The sequence below is a fragment of the Scomber scombrus genome, unplaced genomic scaffold, assembly GCF_963691925.1.
Source record: "Scomber scombrus unplaced genomic scaffold, fScoSco1.1 SCAFFOLD_187, whole genome shotgun sequence".
Classification (NCBI taxonomy): domain Eukaryota; kingdom Metazoa; phylum Chordata; class Actinopteri; order Scombriformes; family Scombridae; genus Scomber; species Scomber scombrus.
Genome location: NW_026910400.1, coordinates 7,501 through 17,500, shown reverse-complemented (window position 1 = coordinate 17,500; position 10,000 = coordinate 7,501). Strand labels below are relative to the sequence as shown.

The 10,000-nt window shown below is 37.4% G+C and overlaps 1 protein-coding gene across 1 annotated transcript in view; it reads left to right on the top strand.

Annotated features, from left to right (window-relative positions):
* LOC133976981 (retinal guanylyl cyclase 2-like) overlaps positions 1 to 10,000 on the top strand; it is a 29,389-nt gene that overhangs the window by 12,048 nt on the left and 7,341 nt on the right. The window contains exons 8-14 of the mRNA XM_062415122.1: positions 687 to 803; positions 890 to 973; positions 1,053 to 1,229; positions 7,831 to 7,984; positions 8,134 to 8,277; positions 8,876 to 9,024; positions 9,150 to 9,313. Coding sequence (XP_062271106.1) covers positions 687 to 803; positions 890 to 973; positions 1,053 to 1,229; positions 7,831 to 7,984; positions 8,134 to 8,277; positions 8,876 to 9,024; positions 9,150 to 9,313 — 989 coding nt within the window. The remainder of the gene's footprint in view (positions 1 to 686; positions 804 to 889; positions 974 to 1,052; positions 1,230 to 7,830; positions 7,985 to 8,133; positions 8,278 to 8,875; positions 9,025 to 9,149; positions 9,314 to 10,000) is intronic.

The window sequence follows — 10,000 nt, the reverse complement described above, 5'->3', positions numbered from 1 at the left end:
GATGAATGTGTGAATGTGTGAATCGATGAATGTGTGAATGGATGAATGGATGAATGTGTGAATGGATGAATGTGTGAATGGATGAATGTGTGAATGTGTGAATGGATGAATATGTGAATGGATGAATGGATGAATGTGTGAATGGATGAATGTGTGAATGGATGAATGTGTGAATGTGTGAATGGATGAATATGTGAATGTGTGAATGGATGAATGTGTGAATGTGTGAATGGATGAATGTGTGAATGTATGAATGTGTGAATGTGTGAATGGATGAATGGATGAATGTGTGAATGTGTGAATGGATGAATGGATGAATGTGTGAATGGATGAATGTGTGAATGGATGAATGTGTGAATGTGTGAATGGATGAATGTGTGAATGGATGAATGTGTGAATGGATGAATGGATGAATGTGTGAATGGATGAATGTGTGAATGGATGAATGTGTGAATGTATGAATGGATGAATGTGTGAATGTGTGAATGGATGAATGGATGAATGTGTGAATGGATGAATGTGTGAATGGATGAATGTGTGAATGGATGAATGTGTGAATGTGTGAATGGATGAATGTGTGAATGGATGAGGGTTAGGGTTCATGTGTATGAAAGGGAAACATAAACAGAGCATATGAACCATTTAACGTCTGCGTGGAAAAACAAATGTTCGTGTTGTTTTCGTAGAAACTGAACGACGAGTCGATCATGAAGAGTCTTCTAGAGATCAAAACTCCAATGCGCTCGATTTGTCGGAGCTACATACTGACAACACCTGAAAGCTCCAATATAGGAATACTGGAGGTACACCTGGACCCGTCTGTTCCTCTCACCTGTCTGTACTGAATGACCCACTAACTCTGCATTCTGATTGGTTGTTTCGTTACCAGGGTGACTGGGTTTGGCTCAAGAAGATTAATATAGAACATACAGTAACAGCTGTCAATCAAAACACCCAGACTCTGTTCAGCCAGGTATGATGCAGGATGAACTCACAGTGGCACCGATGGTATGATATTGATCATGTAGTTACACCATCTGTTTCCTGTCCAGTTAAGGGAGATGCGACATGAGAACCTGAACCTGTATCTGGGTTTGTTCCTGGATTCGGGGATCTTTGCCATCGTGGTTGAACACTGCCCTCGAGGTAGCCTGGCAGACCTGCTGGCTGACAGTGAGATTAGGCTGGACTGGATGTTCAAGTCGTCACTGCTGATGGATCTTATCAAGGTGCTGCTGTTATTATCTGAGTTACAGATGAGTCTAATCAGCTGCTAAAGTTTCAGGCGCCTGTACTATGAAGCAGGATTTAAGGTTATAATAAAGTCATCAATATATATTTTTATATATGAGTAGAAACATTTGATTGATCCGGACTTTGAGAGATGGTTTATGACACTCAACACATGATGATGATTTGACACTGACTCCATCACTGCAGTGACAATAACACAATACCAAATATACAAAGAGGAAATAATAAACAAACAAATACATAGAAAAACAATCCAAAAATTATTTGACATGATTTCTAGTGTTTTTTTCTTCTTCTGTTGTTTTATTGCATTTCTCTTTGTTCCATGTCTTTTTTCTGTCAGAAGCGTTAGGAGGGTTAGAAAGGTTAGAAAGGTTATAAAAGGTTAGAAAGGTTATAAAAGGTTAGAAAGGTTATAAAAGGTTAGAAAGGTTAGGAGGGTTAGAAAGGTTAGAAAGGTTAGAAAGGTTAGAAAGGTTAGAAAGGTTAGAAAGGTTATAAAAGGTTAGAAAGGTTAGAAAGGTTAGAAAGGTTAGAAAGGTTAGAAAGGTTAGGAGGGTTAGAAAGGTTAGAAAGGTTAGAAAGGTTAGAAAGGTTATAAAGGTTAGAAAGGTTATAAAGGTTAGAAAGGTTAGAAAGGTTATAAAGGTTAGAAAGGTTATAAAGGTTAGAAAGGTTATAAAAGGTTAGAAAGGTTAGAAAGGTTATAAAAGGTTAGAAAGGTTAGAAAGGTTAGAAAGGTTAGGAGGGTTAGAAAGGTTAGAAAGGTTAGAAAGGTTATAAAAGGTTAGAAAGGTTAGAAAGGTTAGAAAGGTTATAAAGGTTATAAAAGGTTAGAAAGGTTAGAAAGGTTAGAAAGGTTAGAAAGGTTATAAAAGGTTAGAAAGGTTAGAAAGGTTAGAAAGGTTAGAAAGGTTATAAAAGGTTAGAAAGGTTATAAAGGTTAGAAAGGTTAGAAAGGTTAGAAAGGTTAGAAAGGTTAGAAAGGTTATAAAAGGTTATAAAAGGTTAGAAAGGTTAGAAAGGTTAGAAAGGTTAGAAAGGTTAGAAAGGTTAGAAAGGTTAGAAAGGTTAGAAAGGTTAGAAAGGTTATAAAAGGTTAGAAAGGTTAGAAAGGTTATAAAGGTTAGAAAGGTTATAAAGGTTAGGAGGGTTAGAAAGGTTAGAAAGGTTAGAAAGGTTAGAAAGGTTAGAAAGGTTAGGAGGGTTAGAAAGGTTAGAAAGGTTATAAAGGTTAGAAAGGTTAGAAAGGTTAGAAAGGTTAGAAAGGTTAGAAAGGTTAGAAAGGTTAGAAAGGTTAGAAAGGTTAGAAAGGTTAGAAAGGTTATAAAAGGTTAGAAAGGTTAGAAAGGTTATAAAAGGTTAGAAAGGTTAGAAAGGTTATAAAAGGTTAGAAAGGTTAGAAGGGTTAGAAAGGTTAGAAAGGTTAGAAAGGTTAGAAAGGTTAGAAAGGTTAGAAAGGTTAGAAAGGTTAGAAAGGTTATAAAAGGTTAGAAAGGTTAGAAAGGTTATAAAAGGTTAGAAAGGTTAGAAGGGTTAGAAAGGTTAGAAAGGTTATAAAAGGTTAGAAAGGTTAGAAAGGTTATAAAAGGTTAGAAAGGTTAGAAGGGTTAGAAAGGTTATAAAAGGTTAGAAAGGTTAGAAAGGTTAGAAAGGTTATAAAGGTTAGAAAGGTTAGAAAGGTTATAAAAGGTTAGAAAGGTTAGAAGGGTTAGAAAGGTTAGAAAGGTTAGAAAGGTTATAAAAGGTTAGAAAGGTTAGAAGGGTTAGAAAGGTTAGAAAGGTTAGAAAGGTTAGAAAGGTTAGAAAGGTTAGAAAGGTTAGAAAGGTTAGAAGGGTTATAAAAGGTTAGAAAGGTTAGAAGGGTTAGAAAGGTTAGAAAGGTTAGAAAGGTTAGAAAGGTTATAAAAGGTTAGAAAGGTTAGAAAGGTTAGAAAGGTTAGAAAGGTTATAAAAGGTTAGAAAGGTTAGAAAGGGTTATAAAAGGTTAGAAAGGTTAGGAGGGTTAGAAAGGTTAGAAAGGTTATAAAAGGTTAGAAAGGTTAGAAAGGTTAGAAAGGTTATAAAAGGTTAGAAAGGTTAGAAAGGTTATAAAAGGTTAGAAAGGTTAGAAAGGTTAGAAAGGTTATAAAAGGTTAGAAAGGTTAGAAAGGTTATAAAAGGTTAGAAAGGTTAGAAGGGTTAGAAAGGTTAGAAAGGTTAGAAAGGTTAGAAAGGTTATAAAGGTTAGAAAGGTTAGAAAGGTTAGAAAGGTTAGAAAGGTTAGAAAGGTTAGAAAGGTTAGAAAGGTTAGAAAGGTTAGAAAGGGTAGAAAGGTTAGAAAGGTTATAAAAGGTTAGAAAGGTTAGAAAGGTTAGAAAGGTTAGAAAGGTTAGAAAGGTTAGAAAGGTTATAAAAGGTTAGAAAGGTTAGAAAGGTTAGAAAGGTTAGAAAGGTTAGAAAGGTTAGAAAGGTTAGAAAGGTTAGAAAGGTTAGAAAGGTTAGAAAGGTTAGAAAGGTTATAAAGGTTAGAAAGGTTAGAAAGGTTAGAAAGGTTAGAAAGGTTAGAAAGGTTAGAAAGGTTAGAAAGGGTAGAAAGGTTAGAAAGGTTAGAAAGGTTAGGAGGGTTATAAAAGGTTAGAAAGGTTATAAAAGGTTAGAAAGGTTAGAAAGGTTAGAAAGGTTAGAAAGGTTAGAAAGGTTAGAAAGGTTAGAAAGGTTATAAAAGGTTAGAAAGGTTAGAAAGGTTAGAAAGGTTAGAAAGGTTAGAAAGGTTATAAAAGGTTAGAAAGGTTAGAAAGGTTAGAAAGGTTAGAAAGGTTATAAAAGGTTAGAAAGGTTAGAAAGGTTAGAAAGGTTAGAAAGGTTAGAAAGGTTAGAAAGGTTATAAAAGGTTAGAAAGGTTAGAAAGGTTAGAAAGGTTAGAAAGGTTAGAAAGGTTAGAAAGGTTATAAAAGGTTAGAAAGGTTAGAAAGGTTAGAAAGGTTAGAAAGGTTATAAAAGGTTAGAAAGGTTAGAAAGGTTAGAAAGGTTAGAAAGGTTAGAAAGGTTAGAAGGGTTAGGAGGGTTAGAAAGGTTAGAAAGGTTAGAAAGGTTAGAAAGGTTAGAAAGGTTAGAAAGGTTAGAAGGGTTAGAAAGGTTAGAAAGGTTAGAAAGGTTAGAAAGGTTAGAAAGGTTATAAAAGGTTAGAAAGGTTAGAAAGGTTAGAAAGGTTAGAAAGGTTAGAAAGGTTATAAAGGTTATAAAAGGTTAGAAAGGTTAGAAAGGTTAGGAGGGTTAGAAAGGTTATAAAAGGTTAGAAAGGTTAGAAAGGTTATAAAGGTTATAAAAGGTTAGAAAGGTTAGAAAGGTTATAAAAGGTTAGAAAGGTTAGAAAGGTTAGAAAGGTTAGAAAGGTTAGGAGGGTTAGAAAGGTTAGAAAGGTTAGAAAGGTTATAAAGGTTAGAAAGGTTATAAAAGGTTAGAAAGGTTAGAAAGGTTAGAAAGGTTAGAAAGGTTATAAAAGGTTAGAAAGGTTAGAAAGGTTAGAAAGGTTAGAAAGGTTATAAAGGTTAGAAAGGTTAGAAGGGTTAGAAAGGTTAGAAAGGTTAGAAGGGTTAGAAAGGTTAGAAGGGTTAGAAGGGTTAGAAAGGTTAGAAAGGTTAGAAAGGTTAGGAGGGTTAGAAAGGTTAGAAAGGTTAGAAAGGTTAGAAAGGTTAGAAAGGTTATAAAAGGTTAGAAAGGTTAGAAAGGTTATAAAGGTTAGAAAGGTTAGAAAGGTTAGAAGGGTTAGAAGGGTTAGAAAGGTTAGAAAGGTTAGAAAGGTTAGGAGGGTTAGAAAGGTTAGAAAGGTTAGGAGGGTTAGAAAGGTTAGAAAGGTTAGGAGGGTTAGAAAGGTTAGAAAGGTTATAAAAGGTTAGAAAGGTTAGAAAGGTTAGAAAGGTTAGAAAGGTTAGAAAGGTTAGAAAGGTTAGAAAGGTTAGGAGGGTTAGAAAGGTTAGAAAGGTTAGGAGGGTTAGAAAGGTTAGAAAGGTTATAAAAGGTTAGAAAGGTTAGAAAGGTTAGAAAGGTTAGAAAGGGTTAGAAAGGTTAGGAGGGTTAGAAAGGTTAGAAAGGTTAGAAAGGTTAGAAAGGTTAGGAAGGTTATAAAAGGTTAGAAAGGTTAGGAGGGTTAGAAAGGTTAGAAAGGTTAGAAAGGTTAGAAAGGTTATAAAAGGTTAGAAAGGTTAGAAAGGTTAGAAGGGTTAGAAAGGTTAGAAAGGTTAGGAGGGTTAGAAAGGTTAGAAAGGTTATAAAAGGTTAGAAAGGTTAGAAAGGTTAGAAAGGTTAGAAAGGTTAGAAAGGTTAGAAAGGTTAGAAAGGTTAGAAAGGTTAGAAGGGTTAGAAAGGTTAGAAAGGTTATAAAGGTTAGAAAGGTTAGAAAGGTTAGAAAGGTTAGAAAGGTTAGAAAGGTTAGAAAGGTTATAAAAGGTTATAAGGGTTATAAAAGGTTAGAAAGGTTATAAAGGTTAGAAAGGTTAGAAAGGTTAGAAAGGTTATAAAAGGTTAGAAAGGTTAGAAAGGTTAGAAAGGTTAGAAAGGTTATAAAAGGTTATAAAAGGTTAGAAAGGTTAGAAAGGTTAGAAAGGTTAGAAAGGTTAGAAAGGTTAGAAAGGTTAGAAAGGTTATAAAGGTTAGAAAGGTTAGAAAGGTTAGAAAGGTTAGAAAGGTTAGAAAGGTTAGAAAGGTTATAAAAGGTTATAAGGGTTATAAAAGGTTAGAAAGGTTATAAAGGTTAGAAAGGTTAGAAAGGTTAGAAAGGTTATAAAAGGTTAGAAAGGTTAGAAAGGTTAGAAAGGTTAGAAAGGTTAGAAAGGTTAGAAAGGTTAGAAGGGTTAGAAAGGTTAGAAAGGTTAGAAAGGTTAGAAAGGTTAGAAAGGTTAGAAAGGTTATAAAAGGTTATAAGGGTTATAAAAGGTTAGAAAGGTTAGAAAGGTTAGAAAGGTTAGAAGGGTTAGAAAGGTTAGAAAGGTTAGAAAGGTTATAAAGGTTAGAAAGGTTAGAAAGGTTAGAACGGTTAGAAAGGTTATAAAAGGTTAGAAAGGTTAGAAAGGTTAGAAAGGTTAGAAAGGTTAGAAAGGTTAGAAAGGTTATAAAAGGTTAGAAAGGTTAGAAGGGTTAGAAAGGTTAGAAAGGTTAGAAAGGTTAGAAAGGTTAGAAGGGTTAGAAAGGTTAGAAAGGTTAGAAAGGTTAGAAAGGTTATAAAAGGTTAGAAAGGTTAGAAAGGTTAGAAAGGTTAGAAGGGTTAGAAAGGTTAGAAAGGTTAGAAAGGTTATAAAGGTTAGAAAGGTTAGAAAGGTTAGAACGGTTAGAAAGGTTATAAAAGGTTAGAAAGGTTAGAAAGGTTAGAAAGGTTAGAAAGGTTAGAAAGGTTAGAAAGGTTAGAAAGGTTAGAAAGGTTAGAAGGGTTAGAAAGGTTAGAAAGGTTAGAAAGGTTAGAAAGGTTATAAAAGGTTAGAAAGGTTAGAAAGGTTAGAAAGGTTAGAAAGGTTAGAAAGGTTATAAAAGGTTAGAAAGGTTAGAAAGGTTATAAAAGGTTAGAAAGGTTAGAAAGGTTAGAAGGGTTAGAAAGGTTAGAAAGGTTATAAAAGGTTAGAAAGGTTAGAAAGGTTAGAAAGGTTAGAAAGGTTAGAAAGGTTATAAAAGGTTAGAAAGGTTAGAAAGGTTAGAAAGGTTAGAAAGGTTAGAAAGGTTAGAAAGGTTAGAAGGGTTAGAAAGGTTAGAAAGGTTAGAAAGGTTAGAAAGGTTAGAAAGGTTAGAAAGGTTAGAACGGTTAGAAAGGTTAGAAAGGTTAGAAAGGTTAGAAAGGTTAGAAAGGTTAGAAAGGTTAGAAAGGTTAGAAAGGTTAGAAAGGTTAGAAAGGTTATAAAGGTTAGAAAGGTTATAAAAGGTTAGAAAGGTTAGAAAGGTTAGAAAGGTTATAAAAGGTTAGAAAGGTTAGAAAGGTTATAAAGGTTAGAAAGGGTTAGAAAGGTTAGAAAGGTTATAAAGGTTAGAAAGGTTATAAAAGGTTAGAAAGGTTAGAAAGGTTAGAAAGGTTAGAAAGGTTATAAAAGGTTAGAAAGGTTAGAAAGGTTATAAAGGTTAGAAAGGTTAGAAAGGTTAGAAAGGTTATAAAAGGTTAGAAAGGTTAGAAAGGTTAGAAAGGTTAGAAAGGTTAGAAAGGTTAGAAAGGTTAGAAAGGTTAGGAGGGTTAGAAGGGTTAGGAGGGTTAGGAGGGATAGGAGGGTTAGGAGGGATAGGAGGGTTAGAAGGGTTAGGAGGGTTAGAAGGGTTAGGAGGGTTAGGAGGGTTAGGAGGGTTAGGAGGGTTAGGAGGGTTAGAAGGGTTAGGAGGGTTAGGAGGGTTAGGAGGGTTAGGAGGGTTAGGAGGGCTAAAGCTTTGTAATTCTGCTTATCGGGACTGGCGATGTTAGCCTCAAAATGAGATTCTGGGTTTGGTGAACTTGCTTTGTAGTTCAGGCCCCGTGTCTCTGACACCAATCAGAAGTTAAAATCTGCTGGTGCTGGTCTCTAATGGTTCTGGTTGTAATGGTTCTGGTCTGTAATGGTTCTGGTCTGTAATGGTTCTGGTTTGTAGGGGATCAGGCACCTGCACCTTCGTGGTCTGAGTCACGGTCGTCTGAAGTCGACAAACTGTTTGGTCGACGGCCGTTTCGTCCTCAAAATCGCTGACTACGGACTTCCCATGATCCTTCACTCTCAGAACCTCAGCCTCCCTGAAGACCCCCAGGGTGAAAACCTGTCTCACTCTCTGTCTGTCTGTCTGTCTGTCTGTCTGTCTGTCTAACCCTACCTGTCTGTCTGTCTGTCTGTCTGTCTGTCTAACCCTACCTGTCTGTCTGTCTGTCTGTCTGTCTAACCCTACCTGTCTGTCTCTCAGAGCTGCTGTGGACGGCTCCGGAGCTCCTGAGGAATCCGGTTCGAGGCGGTTCGTTTGCTGGAGACGTTTTCAGTTTGTCCATCATCATACAGGAAGTGATCTCACGGACGCTGCCCTACGCCATGATGGACATGCCCGCCGAGGGTGAGACACCTGTCTGTCTGTCTGTCTGTCTGTCTGACCACCTGTCTGTCTGTCTGTCTGTCTGTCTCTCTGTCTCTCTGTCTGTCTGTCTGACCACCTGTCTGTCTGCCTGTCTGACCACCTGTCTGTCTGTCTGTCTGACCACCTGTCTGTCTGTCTGTCTGTCTGACCGTCTGTCTGTCTGTCTGTCTGTCTGTCACCTGTCTGTCTGACCACCTGTCTGTCTGTCTGTCTGTCTGACCGTCTGTCTGTCTGTCACCTGTCTGTCTGACCACCTGTCTGTCTGACCACCTGTCTGTCTGTCTGTCTGACCGTCTGTCTGTCTGTCTGTCACCTGTCTGTCTGACCACCTGTCTGTCTGACCACCTGTCTGTCCGTCTGTCTGTCTGTCTGACCGTCTGTCTGTCTGTCTGTCACCTGTCTGTCTGACCACCTGTCTGTCTGACCACCTGTCTGTCCGTCTGTCCGTCTGTCTGTCTGTCTGTCTGTCACCTGTCTGTCTGACCACCTGTCTGTCTGACCACCTGTCTGTCCGTCTGTCCGTCTGTCTGTCTGTCTGTCTGACCACCCGTCTGTCTCTCACCTGTCTGTCTGTCAGAGATCATAGAGCGTCTGAAGAAGCCCCCTCCTCTCTGTAGACCTGCAGTTTCTGTGGATGAAGCTCCGACCGAGTGTCTCAGTCTGATGAACGAATGTTGGAACGAGGATCCGAGTAAGAGGCCGACTTTTGATGACATTTTCAAGCAGGTGAGAGGAGGTACACTGCTGCCACCTGCTGGTTCATTGAAGGAACTGCATAAACAAAAAAAAGCTCTTTTAAAGTCGAGTATTTTCAGATTTTTGCTGAATCATTAATTTTGTTGTGTTTGCAGTTTCGGGGCATCAACAGAGGGAAGAGGGCAAACATCATTGACTCCATGCTGAGGATGTTGGAGCAGTACAGTTCAAACCTGGAGGATCTGATCAGAGAACGAACTGATGAACTGGAGATAGAAAGACAGAAGACGGACAAACTGATTGGGCAGCTGCTGCCAAAGTGAGATAACTTTCCTTTAAAACTCTAATAAGAAACTGCAGCAGTGACACCTGCTGGCTGCCAGAAATATACCCATCCTCACCTTTACTACATTTCCCATCATTCCACTTCCTGTTTCATGTGTGATGTAAAACAGAGGACAGCATGTTACCTTCTCACCTGCTCAAACAGCCACTTCCTGTTTCATTGCTCATCTGGATCAAGATTTTCAGTTCTGTTTAACACCATGTTTTAAAATGCCTGACTGTGTGAGACTGAAGGCAGGTGAGATCACCTGAGTGGATCCTGATGCTTTTAATCAGATGATTTCAGATTTTATATTATATTCTCAGAGAAAACTCATGTTTCAGAGAGTCTGTCACACATATCAGATAACACCAATAAATAGCAGCTAACCCTAACCCACAACAGTCCAATGACACATGATCACACTCAATGTAACATACATGCACAATGCTGACATGGTCCAGTCTCTTTAAATCACCCAATCCCACAAACAGTACTTACAGGCTTCAGCCAATCAGCATCAGTCCTCTGAGGTGCAGCACTGTAACCCTCATCATTATTAAACATGTATATTTATAATATATACAGAGAATCATATATATTATATCATGACTGTCATCGGTTAACTCGCCATTAATTGCAAATACATCACACATTTTTTATTTGTTCTAAATTTACTTA